This window comes from Lingula anatina, chromosome 6, assembly GCF_051362555.1.
Source record: "Lingula anatina isolate TDL-2025a chromosome 6, LinAna3.0, whole genome shotgun sequence".
NCBI lineage: Eukaryota > Metazoa > Brachiopoda > Lingulata > Lingulida > Lingulidae > Lingula > Lingula anatina.
In genome coordinates this window covers 6,044,422-6,068,109 of record NC_141772.1, presented here as the reverse complement: position 1 = coordinate 6,068,109, position 23,688 = coordinate 6,044,422, and the positions used below count along the sequence as shown (strand labels likewise).

The 23,688-nt window shown below is 38.2% G+C and overlaps 4 protein-coding genes across 6 annotated transcripts; all 4 read right to left on the bottom strand.

The window, feature by feature from the left end:
• Positions 1–45: 45 nt before the first annotated feature.
• LOC106169690 (D-aspartate oxidase) lies at positions 46–8,448 on the bottom strand. 3 transcript variants are annotated; one of them, XM_087015460.1, is made up of 10 exons: positions 7,752–8,448; positions 7,245–7,359; positions 6,555–6,643; positions 5,871–5,991; positions 5,386–5,549; positions 4,938–5,055; positions 4,333–4,431; positions 979–3,993; positions 602–726; positions 46–302 (listed from the first exon to the last, which is right to left on the bottom strand). In XM_087015460.1, exons 1-8 carry the CDS (start codon positions 7,952–7,954, stop codon positions 3,877–3,879), a joined length of 1,026 nt encoding a protein of 341 aa, XP_086871586.1. In that variant the 5' UTR covers positions 7,955–8,448; the 3' UTR covers positions 46–302; positions 602–726; positions 979–3,876. The 3 variants fall into 3 exon arrangements, with proteins under 3 accessions (XP_086871586.1, XP_013404731.2, XP_086871587.1); XM_013549277.2 differs by having other exon boundaries at positions 3,764–3,993; XM_087015461.1 differs by having other exon boundaries at positions 3,801–3,993.
• Positions 8,449–8,596: 148 nt separating this feature from the next.
• LOC106153535 (D-aspartate oxidase-like) lies at positions 8,597–12,457 on the bottom strand. The gene is made up of 8 exons (XM_013527511.3): positions 12,119–12,457; positions 11,547–11,661; positions 10,900–10,985; positions 10,560–10,680; positions 10,159–10,322; positions 9,861–9,978; positions 9,434–9,532; positions 8,597–9,067 (listed from the first exon to the last, which is right to left on the bottom strand). The coding sequence occupies exons 1-8, from the start codon at positions 12,319–12,321 to the stop codon at positions 8,951–8,953; spliced, it is 1,023 nt and encodes a 340-aa protein (XP_013382965.2). The 5' UTR covers positions 12,322–12,457; the 3' UTR covers positions 8,597–8,950.
• Positions 12,458–12,820: 363 nt separating this feature from the next.
• LOC106169706 (D-aspartate oxidase-like) lies at positions 12,821–17,226 on the bottom strand. Its single transcript, XM_013549290.2, has 8 exons — positions 16,666–17,226; positions 16,080–16,194; positions 15,800–15,885; positions 15,295–15,415; positions 14,752–14,915; positions 14,383–14,500; positions 13,901–13,999; positions 12,821–13,339 (listed from the first exon to the last, which is right to left on the bottom strand). Exons 1-8 carry the CDS (start codon positions 16,887–16,889, stop codon positions 13,223–13,225), a joined length of 1,044 nt encoding a protein of 347 aa, XP_013404744.2. The 5' UTR covers positions 16,890–17,226; the 3' UTR covers positions 12,821–13,222.
• A 571-nt stretch (positions 17,227–17,797) lies between these two features.
• On the bottom strand, positions 17,798–22,972 carry LOC106169702 (D-aspartate oxidase). The gene is made up of 8 exons (XM_013549288.2): positions 22,622–22,972; positions 20,874–20,988; positions 20,462–20,544; positions 19,654–19,774; positions 19,242–19,405; positions 18,766–18,883; positions 18,396–18,494; positions 17,798–18,149 (listed from the first exon to the last, which is right to left on the bottom strand). Exons 1-8 carry the CDS (start codon positions 22,807–22,809, stop codon positions 18,033–18,035), a joined length of 1,005 nt encoding a protein of 334 aa, XP_013404742.2. The 5' UTR covers positions 22,810–22,972; the 3' UTR covers positions 17,798–18,032.
• Positions 22,973–23,688: the final 716 nt, after the last annotated feature.

The window sequence follows — 23,688 nt, the reverse complement described above, 5'->3', positions numbered from 1 at the left end:
AACTATAGAGTTATACACACTTTTTATAAACAGAAGAAGAAACAATTATTATTTTTACAATTTATTGTACTTATATTCTTTCTCCATTTTACTTGCAAACATGAATAATCAAATTATCTCGTTTTGGTTAACAAATTCGGCGTTTTGGGTTTGTTTTTTAAAAAGATGTCATGTAAATAAGAAGATAGCTTAAAAACTTGCAGAGATAATTCAGCGAAAAGTCTTTATTGCTTCCAAGAACAATGGGCTCTTCTGAAAATTGCCGCTTTGTATCATCACTCTCTAGATTTCTACCGATAACTCTGGAAATTGAAAGTAAAACATTGAAAATAAAGGGATTTGCATTCGTAAAGCATATCTTTGATCTCATGTAAATATTTACAATATACACTGTAACATTCTACGAGGTAGTTTCATCAAACCTTGGTGCATTTAGAGGTTCGAACACGACTAGATTTGACCCGTTTTTACAATTGTTACAATGATAATTAAGGGGAATGCTTTTGTAGCACAGACACCCCCACCCCACAAGCAACCCACCCATCCACAGATAGTCACAAAGAAAAAAATAAGAGAAATAGTACAATTCAAGAGCACTTACCACACTGTCAGAACCGTCGCAATTACAGCCATTACAACTACAGCTTGTCCCGGAACAGGTATTGCCGCAACAGGTGCATGTAGCTGCCAGGCTTGCCGAAGCTACTCCGGGCCCTGCACTGGTCTCTGCAATTTGAAGACAAATGGAGATGTATTACGATAATCTATGTGCACGGATACAAAAAGCAAGTGTGATCTGTAACCCATGTACATGTCTTACGGTAAGCCGTTTGTTATCCAAAATCTCTACTGTATCCCGCTGTGTACCCTAAGATAGTAAAATACTGCACATAATCAAACTGTGGGTCGCTTTCAACATTTTTTGTAATTAACACACTACGAGCGTACCCCGTGGTCAGAGAGAGTAACCCTGCTTACCTTCAATGACAACGGCAGCAACAACCAAAAGCAGGATAAGAACGCACGCCTTCATTGTTTGTTGCGAGAGTCTGAAGAAGTCTGTAGACGTCTGTATAGAAGTCTTCTAACTGGTTATCCGGCAAAATATTGGCTTTTTATATACAGTCACCAACTGCATAATTATCATAACTCGCAAACAACACGACCGCAAATATGCGGAAAAGTTGCAAGTAAAAAATGTATATTTTTGACCCTTCCTTTTTTGTGATTTCCACAATCCTTCAAAGTCAGAATAATTGGCCTCGTGCCAGAAGCCAAGAGCAGGAAATAATTTTAAGATGTATAAGTATTTTTTATCAATTAAAAGCGAATTCCAATAACTTCACCACAATACCCATTCTGTCTAGAATTATCTCACAGCACTGGCAAATTTGGTCCAAAAGAGTTACTTCGGCGCAAAATTTTACGAGAGGTATAGTTTCGAAGGCTGTAATATTCTAGTATCTCGTCCTTCTCCCAATGCCCATGCCTTTAGAATCTTCGCACTTCTTTGGAGACCAAACCTGTGGGTTATTTTGTATTTTTTATACATAATGAACATTCACTGTCAAAGTTTGTGCGTTTTATGACAGTCCAAAGCACATCTTATAACAGGCCAATACTGTCGCAGAAGGAAAGTTTTTTCTAATTGTTTTCTAGGAATATCGAAGGGTGTCTTAAAAATTTGAGGCGATTAACAAGGCAGGGCATTAAACAAACCATGTACTTTATTTGGCAAAAAAATAATTCGTCTTCTACCCTAAAGTTAAATAAAGGGGGCAAATATATACAGTGATAAACATATTTTAAAAGCAGTAAGAAAGCGGACATACAAAATTAAAGTCCATCATATAGAATATGGTAGTACAGATAGAGTTATATCGTATTGCATCCAATAAGAATGGATAGTGATATCGATAGTTTATTTCACCGTGGTATATAGGGAACATCATTAGTGTACATACACGCACGATATGTCATAATAACAAGAGTAATAATAATATTAATAACTATGATAATTAGGCTAATACATTTAAAATGAGACTTAAGTATATCGCACAGTTCGTGTAGCTATGTTTTCTGCGCTGGCAGATCTCAATCAAAAATTTGACAAGATTTCTGTTATATGTTAAATTTGAGTTCCAGGTAATTGTATTAGTTTGAAATCGAGAACTGTAACCGCAAACGTATTGGCTAGGGTCATCACTGTCTAGATACCCTTGGGTCTCAAGGTGAGTTCGCAGCATTCTCTGAATGACAATGACAATGACAGACGCCTTCGTCTAAAACATCCACAAAGGTCAGCTTTTATCTTCTTTGACCCAGTCTTGTCATGAGAATGCATTAACTTTGTGAATAAGTGACACGTTAAACGATATATCAAACATTTTGCAAAACATTTGAAGCGCAACTTCTTATACTATATGGGATTGTCCACATCGTTATTTATAATTTCCAAACTTAAACAATTTCATTTTTCTAAGAAGCCATTACGGTTGAAGTATGACATGCACGCAAAATGTTTATTATGAAAATTATTGCAATTACTATGCGAGTACCGTTTATTATAATTTTAACTGCCATTGAAATATGAGAACTCCATGAACTATGGATATAGAGGAAGATATTTATATCACACACACACACACACACACACACACACGCACGCACACGCACGTGTGTCCCCAACGGACGCTGCCTGATGAGCTAGCCTTTATTTTCCACATTCTAAACGTGTGTGTGTGTGTGCGTGTGTGTGTGTGTGTTAATCGCAATTATAATAAATGATTTAAATTAAATTTCTATATAAATAGAAGACGTAAAATAATATCCGCTTCAAAGGTTTTACAAAAATTGATAAATATCAGAAGCCGTACTATAAAAAAGGTAAAAACACACTTAGACAATCAATATTATAAATTAATACTATGGATTGACTAAGAGGCATCGTTTTCAGCAAATATATGCCACTATTATCACTTCTATTCAATTTTTATGTTTAAGATAAATACGTTAGTTTGTTGGAGAGAAGGGTTGGTTAACTCTATTTGAGACAACAGCCATGCCGTCAGTGTAGGTTTTGAAGACCAAATTGTTTCTCTCTCTCTCTCTCCACAAACACACACACACACAAATACACATCTTGGCATATATCAGTTAAGACGATCAGTATATTTATATTCTTATTCCGTTTGAAGAATGTACACACGTGAAAAGTTGACAAAAATGACTAATAAATCTTTTGAAAAACACTACCTTGTGATGGCTATAAAAACACTTTAGGTGCTTATACATCGTCCTTGTCACAGAAAATGAAGCCATCTGTCCTGACTTTAGAAGGGTTGCGGAAATAAGAAAGAGAAAGGAAGGGTCAAAATATAAATATTTTATTTGCAACTCTTCCGCATATTTGTTTTCGTGTGATGGAAAATGCATGATAATTAGACTACTGACAACTGTATATTAGTCAACCTTTTGCAGGGAAATCAGATGGAAAGACTTGTACAGACTTCTCTAGACTTTCACTACAAAAATGAAGACGTGCGTTCTTATTGTACTTTTGGTTCTTGCTGCTGTTGTCATTGAAGGTAAACAGGGCTATCTTTATATATATAGATTCTAACATTTGTAAATGTTTCACGGCAGAAGGGTACGTGGTTATTATAAGAGAGGGTTTATCTTGAAATATGTGTAATACATCACACTTGTAGTCTGTATCCATCAACGCAATTTTTTTCGAAATGTCGTGAAATAAAAAAATTACTTCTTTGAAACGTGTAGCAAGGTCACCATTTGCTTACTGCATGGCCAGAACTGAACAAGTAACGCTGACAACCATTGGTTCGCTATGTGTCTGCACTCGCCCGTCCAGAACAGTCACAGTTTGCTCACTGTCTTCGGACCCAGTGCCTCCTGTACAAGTTTTGTGGCTTCAACGGCCGTCCCCCAGCTCAGCCCAACGCCACTCTGTCCGTGACCGTAATTGTGGACAATCTGTCCGAACACACGGAATAAATTAGTGAACATATTTTTAATCGAAAAATCAGCACCAGTAAAATATTTGTCGTAAATTTGTCTTGAATTTGCCTCGTGTGGGATTATATACTGAGAGGTAAGTTTAAAAAACTGATTTTTTTAGAAACACACACTGTGTCAATAAGGCGCCCCATATATGTTGTCTGTATTAGATTCATTTGACAATTCAGGATAAACTTGGCCTGTTATTAGACATTTTAATACTGTACTCCAAACAGCACATTATAATTTCCAAAGATATCATCGTGTTGAGTCACTTTCGTGATTTACAGACAAGATAACGATATTTAAAACTACCTTCAGATATCGGTCCCCGAATTTCATGTCTTCTCTTTCTAATCGTAGTGGTTCCCTCAGTGGCCGTAGACCAACCCAATCACACAAGAATTCTGCGTCCTGGCGTGGATCAAATATATGAAGGCATCAGAATTACAGATATAGCTTATTCAAATGACAAATGATCCAATGACAAATGATCCAGTATTTGATTGAAATAATTGGAAATAAGTGTTAAATAGAGTTTAGCTATTGCGTGAAGAATTTAATATTTAACTATGAGTGCGTAACACAGCTGATGACATTACCGGTATCTGAGGGTGAAGGTACAAATAGTGATACGACAATATCGGCACACTTTAAAATGCTTCCGATAAAATCCAAGTAGTTTTCATATCGTATTCCACAAATTTCCCCCCTCGCCCTAAAATAATCAAATACATCAAACACAATAAAACTTTCGTGAAATATGACAAAAACGTAGTGTTTTAGCACACAGACCATGACAAACAGTAAACTGAATAAAAACCAACGTAAAGTGTGCGCCGTCCACTGCACGTGATGATAGTGTCCATTACGAGTTCTGATTTTCATAATTTACTGTAGTTGTTTGAAATCTAACGCACTTTTAAAGAAGGCACAAGCTCAGTGCAGTTCTTCTTGATCTTTGCCTTGTCCCCAGGATCGACCTCTAAGTTAAAATTGTCCAACTGTTTGACGCCACCAAGGACCACGGTATCCACGCTGTGATTGGATAAGAAGAAAATGGCGTCACCGTAACGTAATCTTTCCCATATTTTACAGATTTCAAAATTTATTTTAAAATAAATGAATTAAGAATGAAGGAATAAATAAATAAATAAATAAATAAAAATAATATTGCTGCCAAACTTTTTAATATCCTTCATCCACTAGTGAATCTATTTGTTTGTTTTACAACATATATTGGACATGAACGATTTGTTCCAAAAGCACTACTGGTGCCTGGCAAAGGAATCTGATTTCTATCTTTGTGGTCCAAATAATGTAAGATATGGTTTTAACTATAGATTGAAACATTTATTTAGACCTTACCCTGGATATATGTAGCAGTCGGTGTCTGTGGAATAGAAATGTTTTATCCAGGGCGCTTTGACACGTATAACTTGGCCCCGCAAGGGTCTGATGACGTCATCAGCAAGCAGGTCACGTGCTCCCAGCCCGCAACAGTTTACCACCACGTCGTATCGTCCAGCAAACTGCACAGATATACCAAGATGAAATTACGTTCATAAAATAGTGTGATAATACAGTAGAATATTTGTATTAAATGCTCTCAGTGGCCCACAAACCATTCGGATACTTGTATGTCATTTATTGTGGACCAACAGCTCCTAAAATGTTCTCAAAGAGGTGGTCGCAAAGTGTGTCATCAATATCGTAGTGTAGCAGCTTAAGCAAGGACGCAGTACATAAGGCTTTTTTTCATTTTTAAAACAGGAACATGATAGTTAAATAAACCTAACTTTCTAATGGACCCCGGAATTAACTCAAGACAGAGGACTTAAAAATACACTTGCCTGTTGTAAGCTTTCGACTTTCCTGTCTACTAGTTTACCACCTTTCCGTATAAATCTCCGAGTTAACCAGGGAAGGTATCTCTGACACTCCACAAGGACGGTGCTCATGAAGAATCCGACCCTGGAACAGGGGATAATATCATTGCACAGGAGCAAGTTCAAAGGTCACGTTTATATGGATACATGTGGGTAAGCTATTGGATAAAAGTACATTGTAACTAGAAAAGCACTCAGAGAGCGCAGACCTCCGCCAAGGTAGCAAAGTCTCCATCTAATGCCGTTTCACCCCTAAATTTTCGATATTTTGATTATTGGTTATTGATTGATTATTGATCCGGATCACCACCTAACCATCTCTTCCTTGGCCCACTTCTGACAGTTCCTGAAAATTTCATCAAAATCGGTCCATAACGTTTTGAGTTATGTTGATGACAGACAGACAGACAGACAGACAAACAGGGGTGAAAACATAACCTCCTTGGCGGGGGTAATGAAAATTTAGGGGAGAAACGACATTGGGTGGAGACTTTGCTGCCTTGGCGGAGGTATGCGCTCTCGGAGTGCTTTTCTAGTTAAATCTGTTATTGGTCCCAACACTGAAATTATAAATCGCAGAACTCGGAAAAGGGAAGAAGATGAAAAAGAAGAAGAAGTGGGGTAGGATGGACCTATGGAAAGACTTACTTGAACTTCGGTGGAAACATTTTCTTCATTTCTTCTGGACTAAGTTCCTTCCAGTGGTATATAATGTCTTGGGAGAAATACGCTGCCACCTAAAAAAGGAACGAAACAAAATTATTTAAACTGATTTCTATGCAAATGAGGTCTCCAAAATTCTTCCACTTCAATTTAAATTTGGGCTAACTACATTGTACATGTATGTGCCTGTGAAATCGAAATCCACCAGTGGTTCATTGCGCAACTAATACAATTAGGCTACCAAGGTGACTTGGTTAGCCGTTATGGTAATATAGGGTCTTTAAGATTCTTAAGATCAGACCTGCTTTTAATTTGACATCGGGCTTATAATCTGATTCACTTGATACATATCTATCTCTGTTATAGGGCTTACTGATAATGTGAGCACGTTCAATATTCTGACCAAGAAATCCTCATTTAACCGGAATGTCTGGACACATTTAAAGTATAGCTGTGGCGGATTAATTAAATCCCGCCCAAAAGGAATCGGTGTAACACAAAAATAATACCTGTCGCTTAACAACAAAAATTAAGGCAAGCAACCCGTCCTGCCAAGAGGTGGAGATGGCCAAAACAAAAAAGCGGCACTACATGTAAGTCACATCGTCACATATTTTACTGTGAATGTGACGTTTACCATAATCTACATGCAAGCTGTTCAAATCGCAATCTCACGTTCTCTTTCTTGCTGTATAACTTGTATCCGGAAATAGCCATCACGCCTGCGTTGAAAGAATCGGCTGACCGGGCAATGGAGTCGTAATTTTTAAAAGAATCCTTGGACCATTGTCTGAAAGAAGGAAATAAATACTTCCTACTTTTCTTGTAAACCAATAACATTTGCCCGGCGTTTTTATCGACTCTGATTATATAGATACATTTACTATACCCACGCTATTTTCTTAAAGAATCAACTACCGGTAGAGCCGTACGCATGGTAGGCCTACATGTAGGGGCCTACACTGTACTTGTTAAACAACTTCATTAAACGCTTCGAAATGTGTACAGGAAGTCTTTTTATATGCATTTAATGTCGACCTTTTCTCAACATAGATTTTCCATTTCATATTGATATATATTTTCTTCTTCTCCACGTAGCAATGCAAACACTCATTTGAACCCAAACAAATCCGACCTTCACCCGTGACCTAGTTCCGTTGCTTCAAATCGATAACCACCTACCTGAAGCGTTCGAGAGGAACGCCGTACCCGTATCCATCGGCCGTGAACCTGGGAGAGAACACCCCGCCAGCACCGTCACTGGTGGTGTCTGGTGACCATCGGTCAGCAAAGATAGTGACCTGAGCGTCAGGAACGCTCTCTATGATGTTAACGGCGGTGGATAGTCCAACAACTCCGGCTCCGATCACTGCTATGTTCGCCATTGTTGAGTGTACTGAGTGCACGCGTAAAAGTACAGGTGCACTAACGCCCGTTTTCCAGAAGATGGTACATGAACCTCAGATACATTCAACATTATTGAGTTATAACACGTTTTATTTATGCTTGTCTCAAAAATTAATCCATGCGTGCCTAAACTCTTACTTTCCCCGTGAGACATGACTGGCTGAAGGTAAAGTTCATCAGGGAATTATATCGTATGCACGGGAAAACTTATCACCACAGACGAATTGTAGAGCGAATAAATGGTGTGTGCGTGCGAGCACGCACTCGAGTTTGTGTCCACTGGTGTATGTGAAACTGAACATTAGTTAGGCAAAAGTCACCATTCAAACACTTTCACAGAATTTTAGTGACGTACTCTAACATGAACTGTATATTAATTAATTACACACAGGGAAATACCAAGCGTTGTTGGGAAAACAATATTCACAATCGGCCAGATCGCCCAGCATGTATATTTCGATAACTCTACATCACACTTAACGCAATGGACTTACAAAAAATACTTGCTTAGTTTTTCAATTTTTTGTCATTCTCTAGTCACAAACAAGATTATCCACAAGATGTCTTTTAAAAACTAATGCATGGGTTGCTGCTAACAAAACTGAAGGAAAATGCGACAGTATTACTCGGTACTAATGAAACAATCGTTTATTACAGATGACAAAGTGCATATGTAAATTTTTACTTTTTTTAGAAAAATCCCAAGAAGATATGTTATTATTTCCACTTCACTTTCTTACATTACAGTTACAGCCTGAAGCAAACTATTTTTATATAATAGTGTTTATCTTAAAATAATGCTAATAGTCTTTGTTTTCAAATAATGTATTCTAACAAATAACAAATAAGGTCAGTCTATATATTGATGTATGTGCATTTAACCACTTCTTATACATGTACAATAAGACCTTGAAATGCCCCGCAAAGTTCTTTGGAAAATCCATAGGTGTCGCTCCAATGCGTGCGGGACGCCGCTATAGTTTACTTGCAGGGAACTTCCGTAATGCCTTCATCACCAGGTGTGTCGCCTCCACAGCAGTACCCCAACTGAGGCCAATCCCGCTGGCGCCGTGGCCGTAGTTATGGACGACCTGGTGGTATAGAAATTACATTTGATAAATTAAAGTGATCTTATGTTGTAACAACAGTGTTTTTAGAAAAGCTATTGGTTATGGTGTCTGTTGAATGTCCGTATTACCTAAACGTTTCAGAATGCTACACGAGGAAGGAATACGTGACCACGATCCAATTTAGAATACTATATTGAATTACCACTGTTTCTGGGAGACTTAAACCATTCAACACAATTTTGTGTCACAATACGGTCTATGCTCCGATTAAATATTTCAGGCGATTGTAGGGTGCCGGGCACATAAAAGTAACAAAGTCCCAACTCTAGGCTTTTATTTTCTATTTTTTTTCAGAATAATGTATTAGACTTATAAAATAATACTTGCCTTTAAGATATCGTCTCCAAATTTCATTTCCTCCAATTCCACACGAACTGGTTTCCTCGACGGCCTAAGACCGACCCAGTCATACTTGAACTCTGCGTCCTGTAAGCGAAATAAAATTTGACGTATGTATTTTGTTCATAATTTTTCCAAAATGTCACCTAGATATGAAAAATGACTCATAAATTGTTCGCTATTCCCACAACACACTTTATCCATCGTGAAAAATCAATAAAGGAAAAATTCATTTACTGCTAATGGATCTGTCTGCAAGTAGAAGATAAAGAACAAACCTTTGCACGATCAACGAACCTTGATTTTGCTGAAAGAGCTATTTGATATCTTCACACTGTTTTACATTATGAAACGCAAACCGATTTTGGTCGCCTTGGTGCCCATAAACAATCGCCTTCAGGAAGTGATTTCTTACCTTTAAAGAGGGGACCATCTCCAAGCAGTTTTTCAATATCGTAGCTTTGTCTTTCTCATTCACCTCCAAGCTGTTTTCATTGTATTGTTTCACTCCTCCCAAGACAACTGCATCTTGTCTTGAAAAAAAAAACACGTTACAAGTTTATTCAATGTCACGAAGTTATATGTAAAACGACATTAATATTAAAAAAAAATAACAACACTTTCTAAATGCTAAACAAGGACCATATAAAGGTCCTATTCAATTTCTCCAAAGGTCAACAATATCTTACAGTATGGCATCTTGTACAGCTCACCCAGGGTAAATATAGCAGTCACTGTCCGTAAAGTAGTAATGCCTAATCCACGGGGCCTTCACGCGCATGACCTGTCCTCTCATGGGTTTCAGGACGGTGTCCCCCAGCAGTTCTCTGGCCCCAATACCAGTGCAGTTGACCACCAGGTCGTACTGACCACAGAACTTAATTGGGAATAAAACACATAGTCAAACAATAGTATGAAAAACAGATTCATTGTACCAGGAAAGACTACAAAAACCGCTGCTGTCCAAAACAATGGAGGGGGAAATATATAGATACGACTTTAACATCTGATTCTAATGGCCAAATGGTACTGATAATTGTTCACAAACTATCTAATCGATGGTATAGAACCATACCCATACATTGTACTGATATCGTCATACAGTGTCCATTACCTGTTGCAACGTTTTTACCCTCTGTTGTACCACGTGACCACCTTTGCTCTTAAAACGTTTCAGAAGCCACGGAAGGTAGCGTTGACACTCCGCCATAAGCGTGGTAACAAAATACCCAACTCTGAAAATGGAATTATCAAAATGTTTCTTGTGTCTGTTATTGTTCTTTGCATGCTTTTGTTTACATTGTTGCGGATTAAGGTTATAAGGCTCAACCCCCACCAATCCCGCTTTTAAATTTTATAACATCTTCACAAAAAATAAATAAATAAATAAATAAATAAATAAATAAATAAATAATAATAAAAAATAAAAATAATAATAAAACGCTCGTACTTACTTGTACTTGGGAGGGAACCTTTTCATCTCTTCTTTGGTGAGTTCTCTGTAGTTATACATCAGTTCTGTAGCATTGTAGGGGGATACCTAAAACCAAATGATGCACAGGTGTTTATCTACACTGGAGAAACGATTGACCTTACACTGAACCGGACCTAAATGGTGCGTAACTGTGGTACTAACTATTAACAAAACAGTAAACCTGTCAAATGCACAGACATAAAGCAGAAAATAATGGTGCACAAAATAAGTTATTTTGTCAATGTTGATTCAATATTTTATAATGATTAACAGCTAAAATAATAACAATTTTTGATTTACAGGTAACACGCACATTATAAGAATAGGTTATTAGCATAGGGCTTCAGGCCAATGAAAGTTCAAATTCTACCCTGGAATTCTCGAACTGTGGAAAGAAAAAATAGGCCCTATATATAGGAGTATGTGCATCTACTGCATAACCCGTGTTTGTGTAAAAATAGCGTTGCGTTCTAGTTCTTATTTATGTTAGTGCACAAACTCATGCAAGCGATATTTAGCGTGGTTAAACTGTAAACACATTGTGAATAACGTACATGTTTTCTAATCTTTGCTACTAGTACATGAGAACAAAACTGGAATGATTTACATGTACATTGATTTACTCACGTTCTCAGGTTTGCTGTAAAGTTCATATCCAGACAAGACAAAGACACCGGCTTCTGACGAGTCCGCTGAATGAGCCACGGCGTCGTAGTGCCTGAATGAATCCCTGCCCCATATTCTAGAGAAAAACGACGACATTCTGGATTGAACAAGTCTTGCAAATATTCAAGGGCTTAGGGAAATATCCAGGATCCAGGGAGCTCTATGGGACCCACATACCCTCCCCCCTTAATTGCTTCAGAGATACATGCACCCCTCCCCCCTTCCCACTGCCATATAACTAAATAAGACAAAATCAAACAAATGTTCAACTCCGTGCCCTGGATATTACAGAACAAATTACCGACTCGTGCACTATTTTATATAACCTAGCACCACCTTCTGCATTCAACAAAACCATCGATCCATGCAATATCCTCATGACTGTGTATAAACAGCTATATGCATATATAAAGAAAAATTTGTGCCGCCTTTACACAAAAGACGGCAGTATAGACTGAAATTTAATTTGCAATGTTTTAAAGGTTTTAAAAGTATCCAATACATCACCTTATGTGTGTAAAGAACTAACATACTTAAACCGCTCCAATTCTATGCCCATGGGATACATAGGACCCCCAAGTTTGGGGCCAAAGCACCCAGCCGCTCCGTCACTGACTGTGTCCGGTGACCAACGGTCAGCATAGATAGTGACCCTAGCGTCTGGGACGCTCTCTATGATGTTAACAGCGGTGGACAGTCCGACAACTCCAGCTCCGATCACTGCTATGTTAGCCATTGCATTGAGTCATTCAGTCCACATCATATTCTCTGTGATATCGCATACCACCTCTTTCTCTTTATGGTTTTATATATGGGGCCACTTGCGGTTCGGTATATGGGTCAATTCATCGCTTCACGGGTAAATAGGTGGATGTAGTTGTTGCCTTGCACAAATGTGCTTGTACTGTTTGAACCTGAAATGACTGTTGGCTCGGCGAGAAACCTGACCTACTTATGAAGCACAACATAACGTAGCATGAAAAAATATTCTCATATTCTCGGACGAAGTGATCAATGTGAGCGCGTACAAGAACTAGTATATGTGCCTGCACTGGCCTCAATTTGCCTGACTAATACAAAGAGGGGAATCTGAAATATACGTGTGTGTGTGTGTGTGTGTGTGTGTGTAAAAGACCGGACATTCTTTTCATAAACAATAACAGTCGAAGCATGACTGATAGATATCCTAATAATTCAAACAACATATTTATAAACGTATTGCTTTTAATACATTTTTAGTCCGCTGAAATGCGTACAATAGAATGAACGGGCACATTTTGACTAGATGGATTGCCATGTTACTGTATTATATATAAAACAGGCTTTTCGGATCTTTGCGTCGAAAAAGCTGTTGTACCAGCAAAATAGTCCCGGTGTTTTTTTTTATATTTCAGATTATAGACTTTGTTTTTATAGGGCTTTAACGTTAGATTTCAGTGTCCTATTGTAGTTTCTTAAATGCAGTGTTACGCAGATACCGTATTTATTATATTGCGCTAAGTGCTGTGCTTGCACAACCTGTAGGCAAAACTTTGAGGACTTTCACGATGGAACAGGATTATATTACTAGTATAATGCAGAAAATAGCGATTGGACGGCAGTGTCTGTATTGGTTTTCCAACGCACGGAATGAAAATTTACAGCTTGCTTGTAGAAAATTTCCCTAATGCCTTCATCACCAGGTGTGTCGCCTCCACAGCAGTGCCCCAACTAAGACCAATTCCGCTTGCGCCGTGCCCGTAGTTATGGACGACCTGGTGGAAATAAATGAAAGCGGTACCTGTAAGTAGCACTGTTTCGTGACACCGAATAAGTTTAGACAAACACTTTTTAATATAAATAGATTTATGAATAATCAAATACAATACGCGGAAAGCTTCTTGACCAGAAATATTTGATTAAAGTATGGCTACGTCTGCATTAGCGAAAAAAAAATCCGGTTTCAAAGTTGAATTTTTTTGTTTTGTATACAATATAAGCCGTGCAATACAACTATTTGAACCGGCCATAATGGAAGCTTATAATTCTTGTAAGAATTCAGCACTAAATGTCCAACACGACAAAGAATAAATTGCAAAAATAAGTTAGTTTGACGGTCTTTTTTATTTAGAAACTTTAACTTGAATGGAAAGACATGCTTCTAGAATTATACAAAAGGTAAATTTAGTTCAATGGTTTTAGCGATAACATGTCTTAAATTTAATGAAGAAGCTAGAATTTTGGACACCATGAAAACACTGGCATGATTTGTGTTGAATTGATATAATTTAATTAAAACTTATCACAAGACAACCTACAGGTTATGGTTAACATACCTTCAAGGTATCATCTCCATATTTGATTGCTTCGAATTCTACCCGTACTGGATTCCGCGAGGGTCTCAGACCAACCCAGTCAAATTTGAACTCTGCGTCCTGGAATCAAAATATTTTCATCATTTGGAAACACTTCTCTCTGGTGTTTTTTTCCACTATGGAAATTTCACGGATTTATTCTATATGTCTCGGTCAGCAATACGATTGCTAGAAACATGTTACCTTTTGACCACGTACTGACCAAATTAACAAAACTCGTTTAGGACACTGTATCCGAGGTAGGTTGCTTGCTTTCTGTACATAGATATTGAGCGGCTAGCGGTGGTGACAGATCAACCAACAATTAAGACTGAATGCCTCGCGATTTTAATCGAAAATGGTGGACATTCAGACTTCAAAACTACATTCCACTAGTAAAGACTTGATAAAGACGTAATACTGAAATGCGTAATCGGATAGACTTTGATACTCGGTACCATTACCTTTAATGAAGGTACCATCTCTAGACAGTTTTTCAGAATTGTAGCTTTGTCTCTCTCATTTACGACGGTGCTGTACTCATCATACTGTTTCACGCCCCCTACGACAACGTCGTCTGCGCTGGAGCAAGGAAAACACAGTTGCCAATACATGTAGATTATATATATATATACGACATAATTTATGTACCAGTATCTCTGTTTGATACAGTTGGAAAGATTACAGTTGGAAAACACTAGTGGTTATTAGAGCCCCAACAGAACTATACTCGCTCCTGTTGTGTAAGCTTGGAATGACTGTCTTATAAAAAATGTTTAACACGAGCCTGCGAAAGTATATCACAATTAGTAATAATGATATAGCTATCTTACCATGGGTATATATAGCAGTCACAGTCAGTAAAGTAGTAATGCTTAATCCAAGGGGCCTTTACGCGCATGACCTGTCCCCTCATTGGCCTCAGGACAGTGTCCCCCAGCAGTTCTCTGGCCCCAATACCAGTGCAGTTGACCACCAGGTCGTACTGACCACAGAACTGGGTGTCAAGTTTTATGAATAGTATAAATTAGAGACGGGCATTTTAATATGCAATATATGAAAATATTAATCGTTTGTTCTCGGTTACTTAATTAACTCTTTTTCGCAATGGCATAAAACTGAATTCAGCTTTATTAAATGATATTCCCAACAAGCAACGACACTATTTTACAGGCTATTTCAAATAATTTCGAAATGTTCTTTCTCTCTTTCATGGAACTTATTTGAATTCTTTATATTAGCCTAATTTTGAAGCAAACCTTCCGATGAAATAGTAAAAAAAAAAAAAAAAAAAAAAAAAAAAAAAAAAAAAAAGACAAACACGCCATTTTGTGTGTTGTCATTCTTCGAAACTATCATATTAATCCCGACACTACCTGCTTTAATGTTGTCATCTTCTGTTGCACCACGTGACCACCCTTCCTCTTAAACCGCTTCAAAAGCCAAGGTAGATAACGGTGACACTCTGCTATTAACGTTGTGAAAAAGAAACCGACTCTGAAAATGTTTAAATGTTTGATATTTTGAACCTATCTATGGGAACTTCATGTAGCATATATTATGTCGACATATATAGTACTACCAGATCTTCTTGTACACTGTATATGAACACCTTTTTGCCGTTGTGTGATTTTGTGTTCTGCGCGCTTTTGATTGTAAAGCGTTTATCAAATGTGAAACTGCACATAACCACTACTCAAATTGCGTATTCCCATAACTGAAATGAAAGAGATCATCAAGATATCGACACTACAATGCTAAATTTTTAATTTTTGCTTTTGTATTGAAATATCTGACTTGGCATAGTAACTCATGAAAACAGTTTTGAGCCAATCGAATGCCAATCGAGTGCCAAATTATTTAAAAGATGACAATGCATACTTATACTTGGGTGGAAACTTCTTCATCTCTTCTTTAGAGAGTTCTTTGTAGTTGGACATGAGTTCCAGAGCACGGTACGGTGCAACCTAAAATAACACCACGCCCAAAAATGACCATACTTTACTACATATTGCCATACGCTATCAAAAATCTACTGCGGTAAATCGATACGAACCAACAATATTTTCTTAAATGACATGTTGCTTCCATACCATACCATACCATACCATACCTAGACAGCCTCACGATATTGAGAAAAAGCTGTATGGTCTACACTCACGTTTTCAGGCCTGCAGTATAACCTGTAGCCAGAGACTGGAAACACACCGGCCTCTGCAGACTCCGCCGAGTGGGCAATGGCGTCGTAGTGCTGGAACGAGTCTCTTGCCCAGGTTCTACAGTGAAAGAAAAATTATACCAAGTCTACAGTGATGGAGCAAAGGGGGGCAAGGGTCCCACACACACAATTCCGACCGGAAACAGTCAAGCAAGTGAGACATTATTTTAATTTCAGTCACTGTATCTACTACTCTTCCATATAAAGATAATGAGAGCTTACATATATCATACGGTAGGCTTAGATATACATGCTGAATATAAGGTTAAATGTTTACAGAAACTGTGATAAACTAGCGTTAGCATGATGCCATGGTCAAAATAGAAGCATAGCGGTATGCCACATTCAACGACGGTTTCTGGGCACGTTCGGTTAGTGTAGATTTCAAAACTACTTTGGGTTTTTATCTTGAATTGTATCTGCTTCAACATTTTAATTTAACTAAAATGCAAAAACATGCAACATGCAGGTATTTTTTTGAACTGAATCATAGATTCTTACATGCATTTCTTTTTATCAATGTACTTACTTAAACCGCTTCAACTCTATACCCATGGGGTACATAGGACCCCCAAGTTTGGGTCCAAAGCACCCAGCCGCTCCGTCACTGAGGGTGTCCGGTGACCATCGGTCAGCATAGATAGTGACCCTAGCGTCTGGGACGCTCTCTATGATGTTAATGGCGGTGGACAGTCCGACAACTCCAGCTCCGATCACTGCTATGTTAGCCATCGTGAAGTGTCTACTGGGCATTAGTGCAGCTAGTTCACGGGATCGTCACGACTACCCCATAGGGCCAACTTGCTGCTGGGTGCTTTCCGATTACGATCTTATCAGGTGGTGACACACATTCTCGAGTGTATGCTTTCTGTCTGTATACACCAAGACGGATACGGGGTAGAGTAGGGAGAGTAGGGTAAATAGAGTAATGCATATTTCTAAACTGACACAGTTTTTTATTTTGAGAACGCCAGATTCACCGAGGTTTGGGGTAAAAAAGGAAAAACAAGTAGGCTGGGCTTCTAGCGTGATTCCAAGTTGTACACGGGTGTAGCTTCTGTTAAATGCTCCATATGAGAACACGCCGAGCACAAATCTCGTCCTACATGGGTCCGCTATAACAGAGGCTTGTTATCCAATATTATGTGCAATTATAGCTTTAAAAGGGACATCTAAAAATAAACTTGAATTTTAACCTTTTCAGCCATTAACAAGCCATAACAGAAATTGCTTGTTAGTGTTAATTTATTATGCTCGCGTGGAGCAAATGTTTCGTTAAGCGTCATGCACGTGTAAACGATTGTAAACGGGCATTTTACTGAATGACTGCAAGCGGAGGTGAGTCTTTCACGAATTTGTCCGAACTCGGGCCAACATTGCCGCTCCGAGAAGGTTGGATCTGATCCAAGCTTACTGGTACATAATCATGTACGGGTACTATATGGCTTAGCCAGGATTGTTCCATATGGTCTTTGAACGACATTGGTACGCTGAATGGAAATTAAGATGTAATCCGAAATAATTACCTTCTCCTTATCTAAGTTCAAGAAAGTCCATACATGTCGAGGCAGAACCATTTTATCCTTAAAAATTGAACGGTGGTTGACATTTTTCGTGACTAATATGATACTGCTCTCAAATGTACAGCAACAGCAGTAGCAAATGAATGGCATTTAGTTTAATATTAGATTATTTATATTGAGGCAAATTTTATTCCATTTAGACTTTATTATTATGCATATACCTGCAGTTGTACTTTACTGTCGTTAATTGTTCTAGATGACGATGAAAATAATCTCTGTAAATTTAAAGGTAAATTCTTTATAACAAATAGGTTACCATTAAATACAACAAAAGGATTCATAAAAAAATCAACATTAATGACGCTGATGCCTCTCATAGTTTGCTGGTTTGCTGAGACCGCAGTGCATTCTGGGCCAGTCTCACTGCCTCCACGGCTGTTCCCCAGCTCAATGAAACTCCTATAGGACCGTGGCCGTAGTTGTGAATCACCTGCAAAGCAATTAACTAAATCCATTAAAACATTGTAAAAAGCCCATGCCATTATAGTGACCTATTGTGCGATATACACGTATTAAGCAACAAGAGAATTATAGGTAGATGTATATCTGTCTTGTTATTTAAAGAATAACAACAAAAACCGTGATTGAGCATTAAATCCCGAACTAAAAACTAATAAAGGAGGTGTATGAGATGGCCATTTTAGCAAGAGATTTACTTGTTTTTCTCTTCATTTACCTTTAGTGCCTTTTCACCGAAACGAACACACTCCAGCTCTAATCTCAGCGGTTCTCGATGGGGACGCAGACCAACCCCGTCATATAGAAATTCCGCGTTCTGAAATATCGTAGAGTGAGAGAATTACAACCAAGGGCAAAATGCTAAAAGATAAATATGATCTGGCACTTTGTTTTAACAGATATGTCGTTATGCCAAGCCATTAATGTTGAATGCCATTTTAAACAAAATTGCTGTTAGTGACTAAAAGGAATGCCATGGTGGTAACACACTTCGTGTCTTACTCTTAGTAGGTGTGTTGCAATGCATGTATGGTTGGAAATGGTAAATTTCCCAATGTACCCTGTGTGAGAAAACTTCTTGCACATACCTTTAAAGAAGGCATCAGCTCTAAACATCGTTTGATAATTCTGTTTTTGGTCTCTTCGTCCACGTTAAGGTTAGTGTGACCAACCTCCTTCACGCCACCAAGTACCACGCTGTCCACGCTGTAGTATACAAGACAGGACACGAGAGTTATCAGGAATCAAAGGGGACGACGCTGTTAAAATATTCCATTTATAACATTTGGCTGAGACCGATAAACATGTATATACATTATTGCACATGCATTGTTTTACAAACCCACAAAGAAATGATGTCGACCGAGGCGGGGTACCTAAATTCTTTTCAGTATAAAATGGCAGTTCACCCCCTCCAACCTTTTCATAATTGGGTATGACATAAATCCTGAGATTTGCTTCACACACCCATTGTCCCATAAAAAAACACCATTTTAAAAGAAGGGGAAATAGGGGACAGATACAATTCCATATATTGAGTACACTGCAAACATTTTCTCCTCACCAAGGAACGATATAGACACCATCATCAGTACTGATCATGTGCTTCACCCACGGCGCCTTGACACGTACCACCTGACCTCTCCATGGTGTGACGTCATGTTGTGCGACCAGATCACGTGCACCAAGACCGCAGCAATTCATAACCACATCATACTTGCCTGCGAGCTGTAATAAGAATCGCATGAAGACTGTTTGAGTGTCTATGGATATGATCAATTTGCCATTTAGTATTTACATAGGTGCATGCCTAACGACTACTGTTTCTTATCAATAGTAAATCGGTATACGCAAAGGAGGCCTACTAGTGCACGCCTTAAGATGAAATTGTATAGGCTATAACTTATATTCCATAATTTATAAATTTTAAAATAGCCCTGTGTGCTTAAAACAATACATGAACTGTTGTAGAATACCTCTTCCAGGGATGCAACTTTTTGCTGAACAACGTGACCTCCACTCTTCTTAAACCGCGTCATCATCCAAGGCAAGTAACGGCGACATTCCGTCACAAATATCGTCACCATCCGACCGAATCTGAATAAACACTGTCATATAGAGGAACATTGATAGAATACGTGGAAACAGTGAAGTCCTGTATCTCAAAACTGGCAACATTAACTCGACTCTCTACCATCAACATACATCTCCAGCTATAAATGATATTTTTTTAATCTCCATGCATTCGCTTCTTTAAATTTCAAGGTGACAACCTTTACAAAAGCATATTGATAAACCTGGCTATGCCAATTACTAATTAACAATTTGCAAGTTATGGGTACGATCCATGGCCTGCTCCAAGGTGTATACTCATAGGATTTTTTTTGACCCAACAGAGGAATGGGCCCGACACAATTTTTAGTGTTCTCCTAATAAACTCGGGATGGTCCATGTTTTTTTTTTTCACACCTAACAAATACGTTTGCTGATGTCTTTATGTATATTTTTTGGCAACCAGTGGAATGACAATGGTTGATCCTCAAACATATGTGTCTATACAATGTATCGTATCTTCCTGAAAAATACTGCTTGAATAGACATGTACATGTTCTACTGGATAGTCAACAAAGATGTAAATAACTTAGACATTAAGTAGTATACAAAATAAAGGAGACACCAAGCTGTATTGTAAAGCAGATACAGTGGTTATAAAATACTTACAACAACAACGATGTCAAATTCGACCGATTTAACAGTATGATAACCATGGTGAACATCACTTACTTATAGTTTGGAAACATTCCCATTTCTTTCGCCGTTAAATCTCTGCACTGATAAAGCACGTCTTCGCCCATATATTCTGGGATCTAAGAATAAAAATTTGCGACTGCTGAACAAATCACAGAAGTGTTCACTTAATCTTGAGGATTAGCTAGAGGAGCAGGCGTCTTCATTTCACTCCTTTCTTGTTTCAGATCTCCAGTTGAGTGTACAGTGTACAAGTAAATAGAGACTTACATGTGAAGTGCATGCTTCATGAAATTTCATTGAAACTAGCTACAAATATATCCAGTGTTTTAACATTAAATGCTGTTTTGGCGTTTAAAGAGAAAAAAAACTTTTCTATGACTATTTTTGAATATGACATATTTTCATAATTTACGAATACTAATGCAAAAATATATCATCAAGTTACATTTTCCTTGCTACGATACAAATAGTATCCAGACAACAGGATAACACCAGCATCGGCGGATTCTTCAGAACGTGTGATGAGGTCATATTGCTTGAAAGAATCCTGCGCCCATTGCCTGTAAGGAAAGAAACCTCAATGAGCATATAATCCGTTAGAAATAATCGTCTCTGAATTCAATTTGTTCGTTTCTCTATTTATAAATATATTTATTTCTTAATCTAGGAAGACCAGGTTTTATTCATACATGTCCGCTGGGGAGCACAGTGGACACTGGAAATCGAACGGAATCGTTTTCTCCTAGAGGGAGACACTGTATACATTGTGTTAGCTGCGCTATTTGTAAGAATTGTGGATAATTCACGACGTTAGATCATTCGACCAGTTAGCGCACCACAGTAAACAGCTATTTTTTTATTTCTTTAAGTTGTTTGGGAGATTGTCTTCAGGTGATTCCCTTTGTGAGGGAGTCATAAGCTCGGAAGAGCTGTTCGGGATATGGTATCCAGTTGATTCCCTATCAAATGGGGAGAAACTGTTTTGGACGTTGGAACCTCGTTGTTTCTTGATGTACTTGGAGAGATGAGTTCGGTAGAAATGTTTGGAAGGTGGTCTCCCGTTAATTCCGTAGCAAATAAAAAGGAAAAATGAAATAAATATTTGTGAGGAGAGGACCTCCTCGTGTTTTATTTATTTATTTATTTATTTATTTATTTATTTATTTATTTATTTATTTTTATTGTGGTCTGTTGTACATAGCCCATACGATTGAAGAAGGTCTGAAATAAAATAAAAACACGTGTGCTTACTGTGTCTACGTGCACTGTATATATTTTTTCCATTGTGTGTGCGTGTTTCGTGCTAAATTATATAGTGTCGGTAATTATTTAGGAGAAATGTATTTTTTCTGACGCATTTTCAGGCCATATAATAGTGTACCAGCCGCTCTGATGTACTAGTGCTCTTTTGTGGCGTCCCATCTTTACTTTTAATGTTTACATAGAATGTAAACCGCCAACATGCATATAAATGAACGTTTGGGTTGCTTCCCGAGGGGAGTATAGCAATCACCCCCTCCACCTTAAAAAAAAAAAAAAAAAAAATAATAATAATAATAATAATAACAGTAAGAAAGAAAGAAAAAAAATTCCCTTTAAAGCAATTTTGACCTAAAATGTACGTGTATTGCTATAAATTTAACCAGGCAAGGAAATGACGCTCCAGGTGTGTCGAATTGGAAATCTCCACCAACGTTTACTAACCACTAAAACAGGTTTTTCTTTCGATGACATTTATGAAAAAAACAGGCAATTTAGTGTAATTTATTTTCTGTGCCGTAGGTTACCCGGATGTCTGACACAAGTAAGAGTCCATAAGATGTGAGGCACACTGTCATGCATATTACCTGCTGACCTCAATAATCTTCAAACTCTTACGGTGTCCCCTTCTAAGCTCAATATAAATTCAGTAACATGCTTGGCACGAGAGCCGTGTCCATGGTTACAACGAATAATTACTCTTAAAATATTTAGATTTAAAAAAAAAACAGGTAGGCCCCTAAGGGTCATCTCCTTTCCTGATACAAAGTGTCTAGATCACAGGTAATAAATAGGCCCCTATACTAAAGAGATAAGCCGGTGGACTTATGCGCTTACTATGTAAAAATGAGTAAAAGTAGCGCAATGTTATTCCAATAAAAACGTTCACTTGGACATCACCCCCTCCCTCCCTTTCCTGATCACTATACCAACCTCATTCTATCGACAGAGACTCCGTACTTGGTGCTGGGAGCGAAGTACCCCGCCGCCACGTCGCTGGTCGTATTGGGGGAGAACTTCTCAGCAATGATGGTCACCGCGGCCCCGGGGATCCTTTCCTGGACGCAGACGGCCGTGGAGAGGCCAACAACCCCCGCCCCTATAACTGCTATCTGAGCCATACCTGGCCGATGTGACACTGTGATATGACGTCACATCTCCGTAGGCGTCACACGTCAGATGCCACCTGTACCTGTTTGTACACAATACGGCTGTACTGATACATGTACTATGACTGAAGATTTATCGTACATATAAATGTAACATGGCGGATATCGCTCTCTGCAGTGCAGACAGTGTTTTGATAAATACCGGTAAAACGTTCTCCGAGTAGCTCGAAAGATGGCGTTGGTGGGTCAGCGTAGTACAGTAGGTTATACACGCCAGTTGCTGTTTTAACAGTTAACGGGTTTCAGCGATTTTTAAGCATTGAGAGTTAGCTGGTTATGGAGAAATTTTTCGTTATTATGCCCAAGGTTAAAGCTGCCTCTCTTTTTAACAAAAATATAACAAGACGCCCTACTTTCACGTATTTCTCGGGGTTTCTCGGGGTAATATTGTAAACACAAGAAAAAAGTTTAAATGCATGAGTGTTAATGTTAGCGCAGGTTGTCTTCCACTAGATCACATAATATAATTAAGCCTGTACTTTCTACTCAATCGCAGCATTTCAAAAAAAAAAAAAAAAAAAAAAAAACACCTTAAAGTTGATCGTGTGCAGGTGTTTCTTATAGAACGGTATCACTTTCTCAACAAACTAGTGCGTTTGAGATGCACCCTGAATTTGACAGGTCGATTGGCAACGAGAACAAAAAACCTGTTTAATTTCCACTGCCAAAGTGTAAAATTGGTTAGTATGACATTTAACATCACGAAGGAAACGGGATTGTTCGGTGTTACCACTACGAATACAGTATTTAGTCTGCTTTTATATCCTTGTCTTAACACACCTGTGGCATGCAGGTAAGCATAGCCAGGTGGGCTCGTGAATCCATGGGCAG